We start from the raw sequence: 22,860 nt of genomic DNA on the forward strand, positions 1-22,860 counted from the left end.
AGTTTGCAATTGTTATATATATAATTAGTTATGTTTAGATGAATAAACGAATGAAAATTGATACTTCAAGTATTGTTATGTGTTTTCAGGATATTGGAAGTTAAGTAGCTTATTGGGATGATTTACGAGTTTGGAATGAAGGCTTAGAAGTGCGGGAATGGGAGTGCATGGATCACGAGGCAATTTGAAGAAAGAAAAGAATACTGCTGAGTCTTTTGTCCTTCGCGCGTCGCGAAGGATTGGAAAGGAACTTCGCGCGAGGCGAAGTTCAGGAAAACTAGCCCCGACTATTTTGTCTTTCGCGCGAAGCGAAGACAATGCCCATGAAGGCTTCGCACGACGCGAACCGCCTTAATTCCGAAGAAAATTAGGGTTAATCACTATATAAACCCATTTAACTTCCCATTCGTCATATCATTAATTCCAGAAACTAAAGAGGTGTCCTAGGGCGATTTTCCACCATTCCGAAGCTTCCGATTTGTTCCGGGTTTGCATGTTCATCAAAGATAAATATTTTGAATAATATGTCAATGTTCGGCTAAACTTTCGTGTCCGTTCTAGGTTAAGGTTTTGTGTAATTCTCCTTAAGACCATATTCATTGTGCCTAGTGTTTAGAACTTGATTTAATTTATTGGTTGTATCTTGTTTAATTATTGCTTGGTTGTTTAAACAATTTATGTTTTCATTTATTGATTAGTACATCATTTGTTTGGTTTTGTTCATCAACACTTAGAGTTAGGCTCTTGTGTCATTGGACTATTAATCATCAACTATTGTAAATTAGTTTCATAAAACATAAATCGGTAAATGGGTAGATCGAGTTCAATTGTGTCAACAATTCGGTTAGGGTATCGTTTGTCATCACAACCAGCCTACTAGGTCTAGTAATTACTGCGCAATCAAGACAAGTGAATCTGGGATTAAGTTGAAGATCACATTACCCGAACATAGAATGAATACCTTTAATTAATATTGTTCACAACTCTTTAAAAATAACCGTTTTAGTTTTTAATCAATCTTTTCAAAAACCGTTTGATATCGTCTGTCCTCTTTAGTTAATAATTAATTTAGTTAAAATCACAAAATATTAAATTAACACTTTCCTCGAGTTCCTGTGGAGACGACCTTACTTACCCGTACTAGTACATGTATTTAAGTATTTAAAATTAATTGTTTGAGTAGACTGCTACAGCCTACGTCAGAAGGTTTGTTCCATATATACCCAGGTATTCCAACCAAACCCATAGTATTCTATCACACACAATCATTATTAATTTTCGAGTTATACCACCTGCATTAGCTATGCTAGAAATGAAAATTAGGGTGGGGTGACATGGGTTGCTTGGATATTTGAACCACTCGATGCATACTACCCACTACCAGGAGTGTAGGCTGTATAAGCCCCCCCCCCCCCCCAACACAAACACACATTTTATGAGCTACACCATGAAAACTTTTTTTTATAAGTTTCAGGGGCTTTTCGACTTTGCCATAATAATAACATAAAAAATAACATGTTAACCCATTCAATTTTTTGAATATTTTGCTTCATTTGAGCACAGTTTTGCATGACATGCTTCCTATGCAACGTTCTTTGAAGGAAAAGTTAATACTGACACAAATGTTTTAAATATAATAAAAGTTAGAATCATTGATAGATCTGGAGGTGGCATGCCGGAAGTGTTTACTGTGTTTTCTTAAATATTAATAGTCGGCGAAAAAATAGTCATCTTGCTAAATCCCGAACCTTTTGATTATTTCCAAAATGTCATTGAAAATAAATTTGAAACCCAAATTATATTTAAAAGGAAATTTGGAAAAAAAATAATCCCACATTTTGTGTATTGGCCGATAATAATCCCACCTTTAAAAATCACTAGCAATGGTCCCACCTTTTAACTATTTTTGTCTCACTAGTCATCCGTTAAAAAATGCTTAACGTCGTTATGTTTTTTCCCTAGTTTCAAACCGATGTTTTAGGGCTTTTGATCGGAAGAACGATATGAGTCGACTGATGTAAAACTTATTTCGAAACGGTGATTCAAATGGCTTGATTTTTGTTAATTGGAAATTCAAGCACCCGAATTGAAAACATTGGTTCGTCGTTTGGATCACATTTCAAGATAAGTTTTACATTGGTCGACTAGTATCGTTCTTCCGATCAAAAGCCCTAAAACATCGGTTTGAAACTAGGGAAAAAACATAACGACGTTAAGTATTTTTTAACGGGGGACCAGTGAGACAAAAATAGTTAAAATGTGGGACCATTGCTAGTGATTTTTAAATGTGGGATTATTATCGGCCAATATACAAAAGGTGGGATTATTTTTTTTCCAATTTTCCTATTTAAAATTCTAACTTTCTTCTGTTTGGCATTTTCAATTCAACACTTTGAACCCGTAACAAATTTTACGATAAATCTATTTGTATTATGAAAGTTTTAAAAATACTCAGATTTCTTATTTTTTACATGCGACAATTTTTTGACTCAAGCGTATTTAACTTGTACCAAACAATCTATTTATCAACTTTTGAACGTAAAAATCAAAGTTAAGTTCCACAAAACCAGAAACAATCCTTGATAAAAAAATCAATAAACTAATTATGATAAACTTTGTTATATAGAAAGTGATTATATATATTTACTAAATTAACCAAAAAAATAAATTTATGGATATAAAGCATATATTTATAATTTATAAACTTATATGACAATTTTCAACAACAACAACAACAACAACAATACTAATAGATAAATAGATTGATTTTTTAAAAAATGGATCAACTTTTAAGCATATATTTATAATTTAATAATTAAAAATTTTGATTTGTAAAATAAAAGTATATTCGAGTTTTGTTTTCCTTTATAATCTTCAACAATATGCATAGTACAGAATGTTAATGATATAATTTAAAATTATATTCTTTTCAATCTTTAACAACCATGGTTTGCTGTTGATTTTTGGATTTCACAAAATATTTTTTACAATTTATAGTAAAATAATATGTTAATATTTATTTTTATAAAAATGTATAGATATAATATACAGGGTCAATTACGATTTTAGTTTTGGAGGGAAAAGAGTTGTGAGGTTTAACCACAAAGTGACAATGGGCACATTTATTTTCTTTTATTAGGATAGATAGATAATTTTACTCTTCTGTCTAAAACTAATTTTAAAAGCTGATAAATCATTTTAGGTACTCTTTAAATATAAAAATAAAAAAAGCTTTGAAAATATAAATAAACAATTATGATACTGGGTTAAATTCGACTTATTCAATTTGAACAAAATCTTACACTGCATTCTCGGGTTTAAAATACAAGGAAAAGAAATGATAAGATTGGATGGGAGCAGAAAGGAAAATAAATTATATATTTAAAAGACATTCTCGAGCTAAAATAAAATAAAATAAGTGTTAATTACATTCTTGAGTTAGATAGGGAAAAAAAGACAGGAAAAAAATTTGTAATTTTACAATCATGTCCTCATTATTGAGTTAGATAGGAATGAAAAGATAGGCTAAATTAGTAATATTGTACATGGCTATAAACTTTTCTTCCGAATCAGGCCATATTTGGCTGGAAAGTTTTGGAGGAAAAAAGCCATAACTTTTCTTTCCATTCTCTTTCTTTTATTTTAATGAAAAAACTCAAGAATGAAAAAAGAAAAATTTTCTAATATTTTTTTTTCCAAACCCTTTTATAAAAAACTCAAGAATGCAGTGTTAGTGAAACGGTAATGCATTGCTTATGCCTAAACTCCTGAAGACCATATATGCTATTCTGCTGGGCTATTTATTACTTTTGTTTTGTTATGTGGGGCTAATTTAAAGGGCATGGTCCATGAGGTTACATGGGTTTAAGTGGGTCGAATTTCTAAACTACTTTGGTAGTTTGGTTGATAACTCTTGATCCTTACCTAGTTGTTTAGACGTAGAAACCGAAAGCTACTGAAATACAATACATCTTACATGTGTTAACAACAATAAACTACATTTCAAACACATATATGTGACTACGTGTATCTGGGTTCTCAAACTTGGCCGACTTCAACAAGTTTCTCTCAAATTTGTTCGGTCTTGTCAGATATCTTACACATAACAGCGAATGTTTCCCTTTAGAAAGGATAGAATTGTCATTTTACACAACCAGACCATGTGTCATCACTAACTCAACCCCGGTCGTGCACAGCCTCGAAACCAATGTCCATCTAGTTTATTAACTTTTAACTCCAGTCACTGACTGTCACGCTTATCCCGTCACCCTCACCCATCATTCTCACACATCTTCCAATCCAATTCGACTTTCACACATATCATCATAAACGACAAATCAATAAAATAAAAATTAAAAAACTAAAAATATATAAAAAAATGAAAAATCATCCGCTGTGACGCAACGAGTTTTGTTCTGTGTGCTCTAGAGAGAGAAAATTAAATCTCAAAAGTATGAATTAATCGATTCGGATGATGATGACGATGACGATGACGATGACGATGACGATGATGATTAATAGATGAATGAATTCATCCAACGGCTCAGAAGCTACTGTCTCGAATAATAATAATTGCGTAAAAGCGATTTGTTGATTTGATTTGATTTGATTTCAGTTAAGAGTCGATTAATTTGTTGTTCGCTGATTAATTAATTAATTAACGAAGGCGATTAGGTTATTACGAAGCAATGACCGGTGGTGATGTCGCCGGCGTAAAATCAGTTCCGGCGAGTCCTCCGGCGCCGCTAGACTGGAAGTTTTCACAGGTGTTTGGTGAACGTACCGCCGGTGAAGAGGTTCAGGAAGGTAAACCTAGGGTTTGTACTTTGTAGTTAATAAGTTAATTCGATTATATTATTATTATTATTATATATAGTTTGTATTTAGGTTAAGGTTAGGGTTTGATCTAGTTTTCGGATCGATGCATTGCTGATTCTGTTGTATTTGATGCTGATACTTGAATAAGTTGTTGACCTAAATTATTAGTTATGTAATGAGTTAATGATGAAGTTGTAATTGTTCATTGATCAAGTTGTGGTTAGCTGTTTACCTAAATTGTTGAATTTAATTTGCTTCTTTAAATGAATATTTTGTTCTGATGTTATTAATTGTGTGTGCGTGTGTGTGTGAATCTGCTTTAGTTGATGCATAGACAAATCTAACTAATAAAGTCAGGGTAAATCTGATCAAATAATAAATTATTTGTCATTGTATCACACTATCATGTATATTGTATATTTAATAATTTACTGTTAATGTTGTATATGTAAAATCTAGTTATTGGTTGATATCTTGTGGATTTGTAGTATCTTCTGTTGAAAGTTTGAGTTTTATATATTCATAAGTGAAGATATATAAGATATTTTCAAATGAATAAAACCTCGAGACCTAGGGGAAGCTGCGTGGAGTTCTCGAGTCGTGTTTGACATACTTACTTTTTTGTAACTCAATGATGGCAAAGAAAAGTCACCTTAGGTTAGTGTTGTGAGGAGATGATATCTATGCAAGCAAAATATTGGGTGCAGTCATTTTAAACTTCATGGCATGTTAAAGGACGCTAGTTAAATTTTAGTTTTAAGTACGAGGTGTGATTCATAACCTAGAAACTGGTAATTGTTGCATATTGTGCCGGTTTATGCCTTATTGGTGATTATATCGCTTGTAGTTTTTATTTTTTAATATCATAAATGCTAAAGATATTGAATCTTGTAAGTGCTAACATGTAATCTATAATTGACATAATGACCTGAATCTTGTTGACAAAATATTAGTGACAATGGCTAGTTATATGCATAATGTTTATTTCATAATTTACTGTTAATGCTATATATGTAGGTATTATAGTTATACTTTGATATGCTGTGGACTTGTAGTATCTTCTGTTGAAAGTTTGAGTTTTATATATTCATAGATGAAGACTTATAAGATATTTTCAAGTGAATAAAACCTCGAGACCTAGGGAAAGTTGCTTAGAGTTCTCGAGTCGTGTTTGAAATACTTTTTGTATTTTAATGATGGTAAAGAAAAGTCACCTTACGTTAGTATTGTGATGAGATGATATCTATGCGAACAAATATAGGTTGCAGTCATTTTAAACTGCATATCAAAGGACACTAATGAAGTTTTAGACTTTTAGTTTTGAGTAGGAGGCTGAGGTGTGACTCTTATAGTTGCTATAATCTCAAAACAGATAATTATTGCATGCTGATTATGTTGTGTCGGTTTATGCGTTGTTGGTGATTATATCGCGTGTAGTTCGTGTAGTTTTTATTGTTTAAAATATCATGGATGCTGAAAATATTCAAATGCTGCAAGCGCTAATATGTTTCTATAATCGACAACATGACGTGAATCTTGTTGACAAAATGTTAGTGACAATGGCCAGTTATATGCATGATGTTTCACTTAACAGCCCTTTTGCACTTATTTTAAGTTGTCTAAGCTGTTTATAACTTGCGTGACAGTTGATATTATTTCGGCTATTGAGTTTGATAGAAGCGGTGACCATCTTGCTACTGGCGATCGTGGGGGAAGGGTGGTATTATTCGAGAGGACTGATACTAAGGAGGTTTGATATGATATGATTTCTTGAGATTTTTATTTCTGTTTATTGCGTGTTTCATTTTCTGTCATTTTTTGTATTTTGCAATTTATAAATCTCATTTAATTATGTAGCATGGTGGAAGTAGAAAGGATTTAGAGAAAACCGATTACCCAAGAACCAGGCATCCAGAATTCCGTTACAAAACCGAGTTCCAGAGCCATGAACCTGAGGTATTCTTTCTGTTATATGTCCAATTGCGTAGTGTGTCAATTTTGAGACATTTACCTATGAATGATTAATTCGGGTTATGCACTTATGTTTTAAATCTAACGAAAGTTAGCTAAAAAAGGTAAAACCGATCTAAAAGTTGCTTAATGTTTAGTTTGTATGCACAAAACCTCTTGAATCGTTTTGTTGAAGAAGTTAGATTACTATTGAAAATTGAAACAATATAGTTTTTGTAATCATGTTTGACACACTAGTTGTTTGTTAAAAGAATTAGGACAAGGAGTTGCTTATTATTGTCTCTCAACTTTTGCTTTCAGTTTGATTATTTAAAGAGTTTGGAGATTGAGGAGAAAATTAACAAGATCAGGTGGTGCCAAACTGCCAGCGGTGCCCTTTTTCTTCTGTCTACTAATGACAAAACCATAAAATACTGGAAGGTCCAAAGATTTACTTCAATTTATTTTGTTTCTCTTTCGTTCTTTTTTGTGTCATGCTCATAAGTGAACAAAATTTGTTGACATTTCAGGTTCAAGAAAAAAAGATTAAGAAAGTTGCCGACTTGAATGTGGACCCTTTAAAAGCTGTTGGAAATGGAAGTATTGCAAGTTCTAGTATTTCTTCAGTTAACAATTTGTCAAATACTGCAAATGGGGAGTACAAAGATAAATCTTCCACTAGTTTGAACAAGGACTTTTCTGCAGGGGCAATTCAGTCATTGCGCTTACCCGTGGTAGTTGTACTCAACTCGTGCTTTATATGTTTGTACATGTGGTTTCAACTATTGCATTTGCAGGTGCAAACGGGCTAGCTAGTGATAGTGATATCAGTCTTTTCATTGATTATAAAGATGTTCTTTAGGGAGTGTTTGGATGTGTGTTTTGAATATGATACGTGAATTTGAGCCGGATAATTCAGCTGTAAAAAACGAGCCGAAGGATAAGTATTTGTTTGGACGTGCTTTTTTGGTTTGGATCTGTAATTATTGGATAACTAGTTGTTTGGGTGTTCAAGAGTTCTGATTTTCTTAAAAATTAATTCATAAATAGACCAAAAAGGATATTCTTGGGAAAAAGGAGTTACATCTTATAAGATGTGAGTAAAAGTCTCCCTAATTAGGTAATTTGCATTATTGTTTGATAATCAGTTTGTTGTAGCTAAAATGAGACTGATTAGTATGATTACAAGTTGCAAAAATCAGATAATCGGTTTCTAAATGCAAATCAATTTTAGCATTGTAATCTTATTTTTGCCTCTCTTTTTTGCTTTATTTTATTTAACATAACACGAAGGTAAATTTTGTAGGTAACAAGTAATGAGACGAGCCTTGTTGCAAGATGTAGAAGAGTGTATGCCCATGCTCATGATTATCATATCAATTCTATATCAAATAACAGGTTGGATATTAAGTTCCTTTTCATGTTATTGTCATGTTGATCCTATCATTATCCCAAACATGTTCATGAAGTAAATTTGGCATGTTTATCCCAGTAGTAACTAATAGTCATAGGCTAAGAACAAGCGAATTAGAGTCGATTAAGTACCCCTGATCTACTGACTGTTCATTGATGAGAAGAACATTGGGCCTTTTCTTATCAGTAACACATAATTTGTAATAGTATAGACTTATGGCTATTTACCTTTACATCAATTTATGAAGGAAAAAGGATGAAGTGAGTTGTAGATTATTAGTCTTATAATCTGTTAATTATAGTTACTAGTACATGTTGAAGAATCAAACTAACCTACCTTTTTATTCATTTACAAACAAGTGAATAGTAAATGTTAAGTCAATTCTCTTTTCCTACCACCTAAATTAGTATAACTATAAGAACAGGACCATGTTTTTTTTTGAATATTTAATAATGATATGCGTCATGTATATTAATTTCATGACTCACCACCTACATTGGGATAACTAAGACGCGGGCTCGTGAGAATTTCTTTCTGAATATTTACTAATTTTAGATGTGATGTTTATGGTCATATGAACTTAAATCAGTTTGAAGATAGTTATCAAGTTTCTATGGAAGTTCAGGATATAATATCTGTTTTTGTATATGAATGGTAGCAAAGCTTGTTCCTATGAGGTCTTTTCATCAGGCGTTCAATGTTCATCAATAGTTGTGTCTACTGGTTTTATAATTACTATTTGCTGTTTGTATTAGTGATGGTGAAACATTCATATCGGCTGATGATCTTCGGATAAACCTTTGGAATTTGGAAATTAGCAATCAAAGTTTCAACATTGTGGATGTGAAGCCTGCAAATATGGAGGACCTCACTGGTACAAATTTAAGCACCTAAACTTATTACACGCAATTTAAATATAATTTTCTCTTATATGCATGCGTATGCTCATCTGATTTTGTATCAATTAACCATTTATGACTCTTATCGACTCTCATATTCATATTTTGGCTCACTTGCAGAGGTTATTACATCAGCAGAATTTCATCCTACTCACTGCAACACACTAGCATATAGTAGTTCAAAAGGATCCATTCGTCTTATTGACCAGCGTCAATCTGCATTGTGTGATAGACATTCTAAATTGTAAGTATTTTGGTGGTTTTTTAATATTCTTTTTATTCAATTCTGGTTGGGGAAACTGCCACGAAATAGAAACGCTAACATTATACAGTTTTCTGATATTTGCGACCAACTTTTATTTAAGCATATAATAGAAATTAAATTACAGTTTGTTACTAATTTAGCAGCCAACCTCATATATAGTGACGTGGCACAGTTTGATGCCATGCCATCCTCCACATATACTAAAATGCATATGTTAAGAAAGTTTAAAAAGAATAAATTTACTTGCAAGTCTGGAAAAGAGTTGTTTTTATAATAATCCCTATCAAAAAGTTAACAAATGTGCATCAAATGCCATTGGCAATGTGGCATATTTAAAGTCTACTTGGTTGCTAAAATCGATGATACATTTCAGTTGCTAGTATCACGAAAAAGTGTGAAGTTCGTTTCTTTTACGTGTAATTTGCCTACTTTAGTGTTTTTATATTTTCTCATAACGACACGTGTTTTGTAGGTTTGAGGAGCATGAGTCACCTGGTTCAAGATCATTTTTTACTGAGATAATAGCATCTATTTCAGATATTAAATTTGCAAGGGATGGACGATATATACTAAGCCGTGATTACATGACCCTTAAGGTGCATATTTCTATTATATTTGTAATAATTATGTTTACAATTTAACCGGTCAAAAGTTTTCCAACATGTATGCTATATTTTTTCCTTCTTTTTTAGAATTATATTAAACACAAATTAATTATTATACCTTTTGGAATCATCAACAGTTGGTCACTAAAAATGTAACTGATTTGTGCAGTTATGGGACATCAACATGGACTCGGGTCCAGTTTCAACATTTCAGGTTCATGAATACTTAAGACCAAGGGTATACCTTCTGAAATCACCAAACTTTTTGAAGCTATTTTTTTATGTTTTTGCACCGAGATTATTGACATTTTGCAAATGATAATCTCCAGCTATGTGACTTGTATGAAAACGATTCAATCTTTGACAAATTTGAGTGCTGTTTAAGTGGTGATGGTAAGCGAGTAGCAACCGGCTCTTACAGGTAATTCCTGTACTGAATTTATAAAATGTTTTTTGGTAACCTTTGCTCACCTACTAACTTGTTAAACTAAATTTCAGCAATCTTTTCTGCGTATTTGGATCAAGTCCCAACAGTACTGAAGACACTACCCTTGAAGCTAGCAAAAACCCAATGAGGTGCTTTTTTATACAAATTTGTTTTTTTAACCTATTTAACCCGTTAAAATAATATACAACCGAATTGGACCAGGCGACAAGTGCAGCAGACTCCTGCAAGATCTTTGAGCAGCAGCCTAACCCGTGTGGTTAGACGAGGTTAGCCGTCTTTGTCAATTAATAATCGAATCGATCGTTTGTGGTACAAAATTTCATTAACGTAAGTTTTGATGATTAAATTAAATAGGGGGAGAGAGCCTGGGGAATGATACGACGTTAGATTTCACTACAAAGTTACTTCACTTAGCGTGGCATCCTACCGAAAACTCCATTGCTTGTGCTGCTGCAAACAGTTTGTACATGTACTATGCATAAATTACAAATCTACCCATGAAGAAAGGGTTCTAGAAGATTTTAGCATACACATAAAGAAGGTGTCAAAAAGGTTCTAGAAGATGTTGTCACAAATTCTGTCGTCTTTTTCATCCACAAATGTTGGGCCTTTTGTTAAATCCTCACCCTCCATTATTTCTTTTCTTTTCCTTTTTTCTTTTTTGATAAAGAAGTTAGATTTATAATTGCAAAAGGGATGGTTTTGGTTTGGTTGTTTTTGTGTTAAAGGAAAACAGATTGGGATTGTAGTTGACATGTAGTTTTAGTTGGGAAACAGCCATGCAACTAGCTTACTTGCATTGCAGGCTATTAAAGTTTATATATTATTTTGGGGATATTGTAGAATAATTTTGCACTTTTACTTGGTTTTCTTATTGTTTAATAATCTTTTTGTACAAAACTAAAATGTGAAATTCACCTCATCTTTTGTTACAGTTTGAGCATAAATCAAACTATGATTTTTGTATTAATTGCTAGTTAGCTAAAACTAGTATCAATGGTTATGACTTGTGACTCAAGACTCAAAAATCTTGTTTACAGTAATGATAAAACTGTAAAAACACACGGACGAAAAATATATAAAACTTTATATATATATATGTGTGTGTGTGTGCGCGCGCGCACGCGTGTGTGTTATATACATTTTAACGAATTGTAAACGTCACTTAATCTAGCATTATTATTATTATTATAAGGTATCGTATTGTTATTTTAATCAAAAGAACCTAACATACAAAGACAATAAAGAAAAATAACAATTTAAAACATAATTCAAGTTATGCTATATATTTCTAAATTATACCATAAAACAAAAAAGACATATTAGTTAAAACTTTATCATATACTAAAGTCATATGTTGTAAACTATGAAACGTAACTATGTAGATGCTATAATATAAGTTGTGTGCTATAAAAATTATTTTTATTGAAATTATAAAACATTTAAGTACACAACATAAAAAATGCTAAAAATATTAAAATAACACTGAGATATAATTATATTTTTATTAATCTGCACGTTTAATAAAGCAACAATATAATCCAAATCTCGTGACTTAAACCATCATTTCAATCCAAACATCCAATCCAAACATTCATAAATAATTTCCCAAAATCCAAATAATAATAATAATAACAACAAAGTCTCAAAATTTTAAAAAAATAATAATGAAAACAATTAATTGTCTTTATTACTCCATAAATGATGATTATAACAATTTATTTTGAAACTTTCTTCAACTTAGGAGTTAATGTTTAAAATTAATTTTCAAATTAACATGTGAAAATTATATAAATGAAAAATTGATGAGTTAGAAGCCTATGTGGACATGCTAGTTGAATACAATGTGGAAACCTTGTATTGCTTTAATTGTATAGTAAGATTACTATGTGAAATCTCATTTTAAATTCTTGAGAATGTGAATGGACCTTATTTATTTATTTTTTCCATATTTGATTTATTTTGTATATGAAGAGGTGTTATGTTATGGGTAAAGGTGTTACTTGTATAAAGGTTTAACTAGCGATGTGTTGTGGAACCCAACTAGAGGATATACAATTACAATTGGTCAATGTTGTTGATATGTGGTGCTAGCATGCGTGAATTCATTGGTATGTGTAAGAAGTAAGAACACCAAAGTTAAGATGGTTCACATAGATGTCACCAAATTCACTTTTTAATTTTCAGTTGAGTTTGTTTTCACACAAATCTATTTTATAAATCGGTAGAGATCATTGTTATAGTGTTATGATGTCCCACTAAAAAGAAAATATCACATCTTCTCATCACTAAATTTGACCGTGATCACGACCTATTTTTTTATTAGCAATGTTGGTAGCGATCATCGTTTATCTTTTTACAAATACAAACCAAACTAAAAAAAAATTCACTAAGGTTTAGAATTAGAATTAAGAGGCATAAGAACACCTCTTCTTTTTTACCTTTCTATTATATCTTTGTATTTTGATCTTAGCTCTAATACTTCTAATGTTGAAAATAAAAAAGAGTTTAAAAACACTTTAAAATAAGAGAAATATGTAATTTTATTTGGTTGAAGAGCCGTGAAAATATTTAAACAATGTTTCTTAAATAAGTAATAGAAAAGAAAGAGGATGTGTTACACTTAATGACATAGTTAAATCGTGCATCGACCGCGATTCTCATATCAACTTTGCACTATCAAAATTAATACGTTGCAATAAATTATAAACTGATTAGCGCACTCTCATATATTAAATATCAATAAAATCCAGTAAAATTAACAGAGTATAACTGAATAAAATAAAGCGGGAGACCTTTCCTCAAATATAAAACGTGTTTTCCCTCTAACGTTGCACTTTTTTTACTACTTTACCATTTTAGATTATATATTTTTCATAATGCTTTCAATTTGAAAAACTTTCCCCTGTCATATCTTGTACTCATATTTATATTTTTAGTTTTATAAACGTACATTGGTTTTTATTAATCATAACTATCAACTTTTTTGGTTAGTGTCGGTCCCAATAAACGAATTGGGTGTTGACGGTCACATATTTTAATGTATTTATTCCCAACGATTTGCGACTAACAAAACCCCAACGCCGTTACTTGCAAGTCGGCGGAAAAACGCTTTTGGCCTGAAAAGGCACATTATTTTTTCCGAAAATGCTTTTCCGGGAAAAAATTTCAGTTTTCCGGCCAAAGACATTTTCCGATGACCTGCAACAAATGGTGTTAGGGTTTTGTTAGTTGCGAATTGTTAAGGAACAAATACGTTAAAAGATGGACTGATAGCAACGAATTCGTTAGTTAGGACCAACATTGACCAAAAAATGATAATCTGGATTTTTAAATAAGTTTGGTTTATTTATAAATTAGTTTTTATAATAAAAAAAGTAAATAAAAATAAATCAAAGAATTCTCAAATTCCTTCACATCTTTTCCTTGTGACAGATTACTCACTTCGTCACAAAACCCTGACGTCCGGCAATGTACGGCGGTTCCGGCAAGCTCAACCGCGGCGGCGGCGGTCCAATCAAACGGAACATCCACTCGGCCTTCCAACCGTCATCCGTTCAACGCCGTCAGTCCGGTCACCGTATCCCTAGCAATAATAATACACCTACCGAATCCAATTCAGTATCCACAACGGAAGAGACGTTTAGTTTAGTTCGTAATAATGTTCTCAACTTCGTTATGCTTATTAGGCTTTCGCCTGTTCTCGTTGAAGAGATCAAGCGGTTTGAAGCGGATGGCGGTGTTGCCAGGATTAAGTTTGATTCCAGTGCTAATAATACTAATGGAAATGTAGGTTTAGTTTATCTGAATGCTGAATCTATTAACTGTTTTATGCATAATAGTTTTAATTCGATGCGTAATTAAGCATAGATCAGTGAAAATTGGATGTTTAATATGTTAATTGCTTGTGGAAATGAATAATCTGATGAATTTTAGGTTTACTGGTTTATAATTTAAGTAATTAAGTTGCTTTGCCTAAATTCTATTGCTAGGTTAAAGTAATAATAATCATAATTGAAATTATTATGAGATTGTACACAATTACGTAGAGGTCTTGTGTTATTTGATGAATTTTGGGTTTACTGGTTCATAATTTAAGTTGCTAGGTTAAAGTATTAATACACATAGCATTATTGAAATGATGAAATAGTTATGAGAGTTAGGCGCATAGAAGGCGAGGATCATGAACTGTGACAACAAACAATCTGTTGCTTGTTTGTCTCCGTTGAATCGTTGATCATACTGCAACGTATAGGTAGTCTGGAAATGCATTGTTTGATGAGTTTTAGGTTTACTGGTTCAGGAATTTAAGTTGCTTTGCCTAAATTTACTTGCTAGGTGAAAGTATTAATACACATAGCATTAGGTTTGCCCGGTGGCGAAGCTTGGACGAGAACGCCGAGGAGGGGTTTGGGGGGGGGGGTCAAATTTTCGGTCGAAAATGGGTAAATTTACACCACTGCGCAAAAGGGGTGGGGGGCACCCTTGGCCCTCACATAGAAGGAGATGTTTGTGCTGTAACAACAATTCTGCAAAGGCTTCATAGGTTTTTTTGATTAAACAGATGGTGTATTTGTGTAAGCTTAGTCATATATCGATGAATTTTAGGTTTACTGGTTCACAGGTTAAGTTGCTTTGCGTAAATTCCCTTGCTAGGTTAAAATATTAGTACACATAGCATTATTATATGTAGTTTGGAGGTTTGACACTGAACTAAGCATAATTGTATTTTTCATGAGAATTGTGCACATAGGAGAAGATCATGGACGTAACAACGATTCTGCAGTTGCTTCGTAGGTTTTCTGATTAAACAGATGGTTTTATGAAACTACAGAAAGCATATATCTTGGTTAGAAATTTTATCTTTATGTTTGTCTATTAAATCATTAAAACTTATTAGTTTTTCTCCTCCTCTTTCAGGTCATTAATGTAGGAGGAAAGGAGTTCAGATTCACATGGTCCCAAGAAACTGGTCACCTATGTGACATATATGAAGAGCGCCGAAGTTGTGATGGAGATGGTTTGCTTGTTGAATCAGGAAGTGCTTGGTGGAAGTTGAATGTTCAACGTGAATTAGACGATTCTGTTAAAAACCATGTTAAAATGCGGACAGTGGAGGCAGAACGCAAGCACAAATCACGAAAGTATGCTTTATGTTTGATATGACCAATATTATACTCGTGATCACTTACATGTTGCAGTTTACCCTATGATTAATTGCTAGGTTATGTGTTTCTGCTGCATCTCACTCTCCAATGCTTCTGTTTATGATCTGTTAACTAGTACTTCTGAAATGCTTGCCTACTGAATCTTCTTGTATTGTTGCTTATACACACGTAATGGTCTCCTTAATGTTCCCACATAGTTAAGTGTAAAAGATCCCTTATAGTTGTTCATGTGTAGAGTAATGTCTTACTACCACTTGTCCTGTATATGCATGTACTTGTTGCATCTTCAACCTGCTTATCATGGTCAGCTGCTCACTAAAGTTGGAATTCATTTTTTGTCTGACCAAACCTTCAATCTTAGGGTTTAGATACATTCTTCATTTCTTCATAATTCTAGTATAATCATCAATAAACAAGTTATCATGTGAAAGAAGCATACACTACAATATTTACATTTTAAAGTCTTTACTCAGCCCATTCATAACTAATGTAAAAAAGTATTTCTTACAATTACAATCATCACATGATTGATGTCATTCAATAAAAGGGTTTTTGTAAATTTATCCCTTAGGGCTACAGCTAACCAAAGTTTTTTCACAACCCTTTTTAGATTATCAGTTATTGATGGTTAAAAACCGACACTGTGTGAGTATTGATAAATGACCGTTTTGAATTTTTTTTGACAGAGCCATTGTTTTAGACCCAAATCCATCTATGAAGAATCAATTGAAGGCCGCTGCTGAAGGTATCATATCGATTGCCACTAATTTTCTTCTGTGTTATACATGTTTTGTACTTTATGTATGCATTTTGCTCTTTTAGTTTGCACCGATGCAGAAAATAAGATGGCTTGTCAGCGAGATGAGTCTTTGGAACTGAATGCATGGTTTAAGAATTTAGGATTCCTGGTTCAACTTGTTTTGTTTTTTAATCCATCTCATGCATTCGTCAGTATAAGGAAACATTTTTTATTCTTCACGTAATGTTATTCGTTAAAGAGTTCTAATCCACAAAAAGTTACATGTGTCCACTGTCCTTTCTGTGGTTTTCAGGGATTCCTGTTGCCATTCTTATTTTACTGTTTTTGCTATTTGAAAAGCTTGCATATTCACATATAACCAATTTATCATATCTTAATATCCAAAGTTTCAAACTTCATATCTTAATATCTGAAATTTCAAACTTTATATCAAAATTTTGTATTTATATATTGGTTTCAGTAAATAATGCATGGAGAGGATCATACAAACAGAAGAAAGATCTCCCTTTCAAAAAGATGAAAGCTGAAACTTCTTCAGGTAAGGGATCTTATAATGGTATACTAATGATAATGTATATCTACAAATATAAATTTGTGTTTTAAACTTTAAAGTGAATTTTTGCATTCTTTAAAACTATCTATTACAACAGTGATTCCTCCTAAAGCTGGTGGAAAACCTGGATTCTCGTCATCAACTCCTTCCAAAATTAGGGCTTCAGCTTCACCACTTCTATCTGCACCTGATCAGTCTGGTGTACCATTGTCTCCACCTAGAAGTAACAACCTTAATAAATTACATACAAATAGAGACGATGCAACTTTGACTCAATCTAGTAAAGAGAATGCTAGTACATTTGAGAGAGAAATGCCCAACAGAGTTCCTGCTGGTATTGTACATAATAAACCAGGGAGCAATAAAAGATTTGGAAACCGACCTACTGATCTGCAAAGCTTGCTAGTTTCTCTTCTTATGGATAAACCACAAGGGATGAACCTCAAGGTAAGAAATCGGTCTCTTTAGTGTGTGTTATATCTCAAACGGGTCAAATTAAAAAAATAAGTAAAAGGGGAACCGGTCAACTGGGGTTGAAAGTTGCCCAAAGCGTATATTTAATGCATACAACCTGCTAAAAGCTTTTTTTTTTGTTTAAAATTGTAGAACAGTGTCTTTATTTATGCAGTTTATCTTCTAGCAAATAGCTTTTGTTTGTTATTTAACCTATCATGTGTGAACTTTACATATAAACACTTTTTTTTTTCTTTCTTTCATTTCTCTCTCATACATTCTCATCCTACTTTGTAGGCTCTGGAGAGAGCTGTTGGAGAAACCATTCCCAAATCTGTGAAGCTAATTGAGCCCATCTTGAAAAGGGTAAGTGATAATAAACTAGTATTATTATTCAATATCGTGCTTGTCAGGACTGCTGAATGACATTGTTATTTCATTCAGATTGCTGTGTTCCAAGATCCAGGAAAATATATACTGAAACCCGATTTTGAGTCAGAAAGTTTCAGGAAATCTTTATCTGAAAGTGGAAGGTTAGACTAACTAATGCTTCCATTTTTATGTGAAAATTAAGTAATCTTTTTTGTTCTAAGTTAAACATTGTCATTATTACTTGATTATTTATGCCATATGCTGGAATCTAATTCCCGATATCCCCTATTTCAGTTCTCCTGAGAACAATAATCATTTCGGAGTAACTACTGCTCCTGCATCTAGCTTCCCTTCGAGAGCAGATGATGTGAAGGAATTTGAAGAACCATCTCACCTAATTTCTGAACCTTATGGAGATTTAAATATTTTAGAAAAAAATGATACCGACAATCTCTCCCCAGATGCATTTAGTGATAAAAAAATTTCTCACAATAAAGAAGATCCTGCAGTTAGCTCTAGCAGGAGTGGAAGTGACAGTGACAGTGAAAGTGACAGCAGTGACAGTGGAAGTGACAGCAAAAGTCCTGTTGGTAGTAGCAGTGACAGTGATAGTGATGCTTCTTTAAACAGCAAACAAGGGTCTGATGAAGATGTAGATATCATGAGTGATGATGATAAAGAACCCAAACAGAACTTACAACCTTTGGATCATGAATTAGGATATGCACCACATAATATGCCCGATGAAAAGGATGACGGTCACGACTCTGATTTACTTGATCTTGAAAAAGATTTGTTTGGAGATAACCACAAAGCTGAGGACAATTATGCTGGTGATACCACAAATCACTTCATTAATCATCTTCATTATGATCAAGTTCATGAAGTTCATGATCATGCTAAAAGAGTTGTATCAAGAACCAGTACATCTAAAAGGGGATCTGATGAGAAGCATTTTGATGAAAACGAAAACGAAAACGTGAAAAGATTAAAGTCAAGAAATCAGGCCCGGTCAAACTCCAGATCTATTGATGGGCCCAGAACGCTGGGTGGGACTGTTGATGACATGTCTGATTATGACTATGAAAATGTCAACAACCGTGACTTTCTTGGAAATTCTACTTCAGATTTCCCGAGATCTGACCCGAGACAAATTGATCTTAATGCCCAAGCACATCCTCCTGATGACCTGGATGACATTGTTGGGTTCTCTGAAAGGGGCTCACAAGGAAATGATTTGTTTTTCATGCAAAAAGATAACAGAGTTAACAAAGAAACACGTGATGAAGACGGTCATCCTAAGGATAGAAGAGCTCCAAAGAATTCTGGAGGCAAACCTTCGGGTTCTCATCAAAAGAAATACGGTGGTTTGATTGGAAAAAATAAGGAATTGGAGTTACCGTCAACGTCCCAGATTAAAAATATGCCCGTTGACTTAAAAAGGTCAAATGTAATAAACGGGCGCGGGCCCGCACTTCAAAGAGAGCTCTCTGATTTAGAAATTGGTGAGTTACGCGAGAATTGGCATGAAGAAAATCGTTTTGGGAGATATAATTCATTTAAACAGTCAGAGGCCAAATCAAGTTCAGATTACTGGAATCTTGATGAAAGTAAAATAAAACCTAATGACATGCCAAACATACCTAACAAGGTGGTTTCTGAGGATCATGTTGATGATTTCACACGATTTAATGGCAAACCGTCACTATCAAAACCAGATAATCTGAAATCTGGTTCTCAGAACAATAAAGGTAGACATAATGAAGCCGGTGCAAGCCAGGGGACTGCAAGTGGTTCCGAAGGACACACGGTCAACACAGAGAGTCAAATAAAAGGGCATATTGATGTGCCACATAAGCATGAGAAACAAGAGATACCTATTTCCACCAAAGATCAGAGAAAACATAAGTCTAAGGATTTAGGAGAAAAAAAGGATTCTTGGATGGTAAATAGTAGGAATAAAAATGAAACAAAAAGGAGGGAAATGGAGTCTTGTTCTGATGACAGTATTGCTTCATATATGAAGTACGAAAAAGATGAGCCAGAGATGAAGGAACCAATATGGGATCTTTCACAGTAAGTGTATTTTTATTTCTTACAGTTACTATTTGGTTGACATTGTTTATATAATGATTGCATACTTGTATTCTGCATGTTTAGGCACAATGAATATGTGCAGGAGTATCATGAGAAGTATGATTGCTACCATACGTTGAACAAGATTCTAGAATCTTACAGGTTTTACAACGTTTTTCTGTATTTTGTGGTGCTGTATTTTAAACTAAGTCCTGCTATAATATCGTTGTCTAATTAATTTCATCTTAAATATCCAGAAACGAGTTTCAAAACTTTAGAAGGGACCTTGAGCTTGCTAAAGGGAAAGATATTGAAAGATATAACAAAATATTGGAACAGTTGATGGAATCTTATCGCCAGTGTGGAACGGTACACCAAATATCTATTTATTTTCACTTTCTTTGTTGAACTTTTTGGTCTTAATCGTGGAAGTATTTGATGTTGCAGAAACATAAACAGCTGAAGAAGATATTTGTTGTGCTTCATCATGAACTACAGGTTTCTTTCTAACTGCTCAATCTTATTTGTGCACCCAGTGGTTGTATTAAACATGTTACCTCATTTCAATCATTAGATTACCATCTTTACTTCCATATGAGTTATATTCGTGTTTTGAATGGGTGAAAATGATAATAAGATGTGTTTGCCAAAAATAACGTTTTTGGTAGAGGTAGCATTTTTGACCCATTTACTTATAAGCGGGTCAATTTGGGTTATTCTTTATCCCAAACAGGTAAAATAAAATGGGTCAAATGGGTTGGATTGGTGGATTTTAATGCGTAAAAGCTTACTTGATCAAATTATCCATACACCACTGGAACTTTAAAAAGTACAATTTTGCCCTTTCATTGAAATCTAATCATTCAAAAATAGTTTAGGGACTTGTGTGCAAATTCAGTGCACGCCTCATTGGACTTCTTTAACAATTTCCCAGTTTTTGTGGGCCAACCAGAGGCACCTCGAGAGGTACCCAATACTACCCATTACCAAACCCACCCGACCCACCTGTTTTGCCACCATCTAGTAGTTGATCTCACAACTTTATGTAATATTTTAATTTAGGAAATAAGTGGAATAGCTTTAGTGAAGGTAGTATTAATCATAGTATGATTTACTCCATACTAATTACCATTTTTTTTTTGAATCCAGCATTTGAAGGAGATGATTAGAGACTTCGTTGAGAAACAAACAAAAGGATGATGCAAAATCGATGTATAAAATAGGAAAAGAAAGTGTAACATGGAGAAGAAACTCAAATCTTTTTTTTTCTTTTTTAATTATAGTTGTTTTAGGATCTACCTGCAGAATTGATAAACCAAGTTGTTGGCTGTGCATGAAGGTGGTGACTGGTGAAGTTAAATGACATGTTGTTGAGGGTTTGGTAGGGAAAAGTTTTGGATTAGTTGTATATAAAAACTGTACATGTACTTATTTTATTTTTTTGTTTTGTTTTTAATAAATGGTTTTGGTTTGGGTTGCAAATTGTAATATTTGCAGTGCACAGTGATTTAGAGTTAAAAAGGTTTTTAGTTCTGTTTGATTGAATTATCTGATCCAAAACTGGATCTTAGAAGCTTTTTCTTTTTTATCCAAAGTAAATCTATTCCTAAATGTGTCTAGTATCATATTGTTGGCCTTGTTAGAGATCCTAAAAACCAGTGAAAAAGTTGGTTTTAAACCTTAAAGAGTCTTAGACCATGCGTAATGAAGCAAATAAAGGCCTTACACCATTGCTGGGGCATTATGAAGCGTTATAGGGGCATTGATAGTTGCAATGATTGAAGAGTATCATTAAGGGCATTATCCATTTCATATGTTTTTGGCTAAAAAAAGTAATGCTGATGTGATAGAAAATACTCCTTAAAGGACATTAAATATTACGCATGGTCTTAACGTAGAGATAATCAGGTGCTTATTAGCGCCTTAGTCTTAATGGTGATAGAAAACTAGTAAAAACTATATTCAAACATAAAATCTCTTAGGAAAGCGAACTCCCGTGACCTCCTAGCGTTACAACTCTTAGCTATAATATGCATCTAATTGTAAAAGTTGAGTTAGATTTGGTGTTTATGTATGCTTTATGTTATCTTAATTCCTATTTTTGTAACATAACTCTAAGATGACGAACGACATGACGAGTTGTATGTCATGCCATTCGAGTTGTATGTCCTATCATACACGCCGAACGACATGACGAAAAAGGTCATACATCTTGTATGACTTTGTTAATGATCACACCAGTCGTTTATTTGTTAGTAAATAAAATCGTACGGACTATCATACAACCTGCATGACTAATCAAAATATTCCGTTTGACCACCTTTCATACTGTCACAGTATGACATGCCAACTGCCAAGTATAAAATAACGTGTTATAAACTTACAATCCCATTTATGTTGGTGCAAAGGTGGGGAAAGGAATAATCAACACTCTATGTTGATAAAGAATAATCTATTTGTCTTTCAAACTCTCAACTTTCACCCGCTGGCTGATAACACCTCAAACTTTTGATTTGTTACCGACTATTCCCAACTTTCGCCCTGCTTGTTTTTGTCACCCCTCACTAACGGACACTAACGTCATTAGTGGAACCTTGCCGGAAATCATACCAGATTTTCGGATGCACTTCACAACCGTTGGAACGCCCTTGCATCTTATCGATTGGTCCTCCCTTTGAGTCAATCCGACCTTGGAGTTGCTGTGTTAGGATTAAGTGGCGCAACGGAACCAACACACAATTACACAAACGAGTAGAAAATAAAAGCAGCAGGAACACGACAATTTAACGTGGTTCGGTCAAGGTGACCTACGTCCACGGGTTGCAACCAGGTATTTTATTAAGCTCGGTATAAAATTACAATTACAATATACGGGTATAAATAGAACAAGATTAGGGTTAATAAACTTAGGGACCAGGAAAACTAGATGGGCCTTCCATCCATAGTCTCTATTGTCAACCCAAAAGCACAAAAAACCTTCATAACCCAAGATGCTGCAACCGGCTTCGATAGATGTCCAAACCACCCTGAATCAGAGGCCGCTGCCGGGTACGACAGAACCCTAGCCATGCCACCTCCC

The 22,860-nt window shown here is 33.4% G+C and overlaps 2 protein-coding genes across 3 annotated transcripts; both read left to right on the forward strand.

Annotated features, from left to right (window-relative positions):
* Nucleotides 1-4,650: 4,650 nt before the first annotated feature.
* Nucleotides 4,651-11,226, forward strand: LOC143636650 (serine/threonine protein phosphatase 2A 55 kDa regulatory subunit B beta isoform-like). Of its 2 annotated transcripts, none has more exons than XM_077104191.1 (14): nt 4,651-4,806; nt 6,465-6,568; nt 6,676-6,774; nt 7,090-7,209; nt 7,299-7,502; nt 8,075-8,166; nt 8,938-9,056; nt 9,202-9,325; nt 9,819-9,942; nt 10,121-10,189; nt 10,281-10,372; nt 10,450-10,527; nt 10,601-10,665; nt 10,754-11,226. In XM_077104191.1, the coding sequence occupies exons 1-14, from the start codon at nt 4,689-4,691 to the stop codon at nt 10,879-10,881; spliced, it is 1,536 nt and encodes a 511-aa protein (XP_076960306.1). In that variant the 5' UTR covers nt 4,651-4,688; the 3' UTR covers nt 10,882-11,226. The 2 variants fall into 2 exon arrangements, with proteins under 2 accessions (XP_076960306.1, XP_076960305.1); XM_077104190.1 differs by having other exon boundaries at nt 4,652-4,806; nt 7,299-7,505.
* Nucleotides 11,227-13,870: 2,644 nt separating this feature from the next.
* Nucleotides 13,871-21,261, forward strand: LOC143636612 (uncharacterized). The gene is made up of 12 exons (XM_077104170.1): nt 13,871-14,188; nt 15,320-15,543; nt 16,254-16,312; nt 16,788-16,865; nt 16,978-17,327; nt 17,631-17,699; nt 17,778-17,866; nt 18,000-19,781; nt 19,866-19,943; nt 20,039-20,150; nt 20,229-20,279; nt 20,931-21,261. The coding sequence occupies exons 1-12, from the start codon at nt 13,871-13,873 to the stop codon at nt 20,979-20,981; spliced, it is 3,261 nt and encodes a 1,086-aa protein (XP_076960285.1). The 3' UTR covers nt 20,982-21,261.
* The last annotated feature ends 1,599 nt before the right edge of the window (nt 21,262-22,860 follow it).

Source organism: Bidens hawaiensis, unplaced genomic scaffold (assembly GCF_021521415.1).
Source record: "Bidens hawaiensis isolate Kalapana, Puna unplaced genomic scaffold, B.hawaiensis_p1.1 tig00008036_1, whole genome shotgun sequence".
NCBI lineage: Eukaryota > Viridiplantae > Streptophyta > Magnoliopsida > Asterales > Asteraceae > Bidens > Bidens hawaiensis.

Excerpts from the sequence above, each read along its gene's own strand:
- LOC143636612 (XM_077104170.1), top strand. The coding sequence starts at position 13,871 with ATGTACGGCGGTTCCGGCAAGCTCAACCGCGGCGGCGGCGGTCCAATC. Across the intron at positions 16,313-16,787 it reads ATTGAAGGCCGCTGCTGAAG|TAAATAATGCATGGAGAGGA; the intron begins GTATCATATCGA and ends TATTGGTTTCAG. Across the intron at positions 19,944-20,038 it reads AAGATTCTAGAATCTTACAG|AAACGAGTTTCAAAACTTTA; the intron begins GTTTTACAACGT and ends TTAAATATCCAG.
- LOC143636650 (XM_077104190.1), top strand. The coding sequence starts at position 4,689 with ATGACCGGTGGTGATGTCGCCGGCGTAAAATCAGTTCCGGCGAGTCCT. Across the intron at positions 6,775-7,089 it reads TCCAGAGCCATGAACCTGAG|TTTGATTATTTAAAGAGTTT; the intron begins GTATTCTTTCTG and ends TTTTGCTTTCAG. Across the intron at positions 10,373-10,449 it reads GTAGCAACCGGCTCTTACAG|CAATCTTTTCTGCGTATTTG; the intron begins GTAATTCCTGTA and ends ACTAAATTTCAG.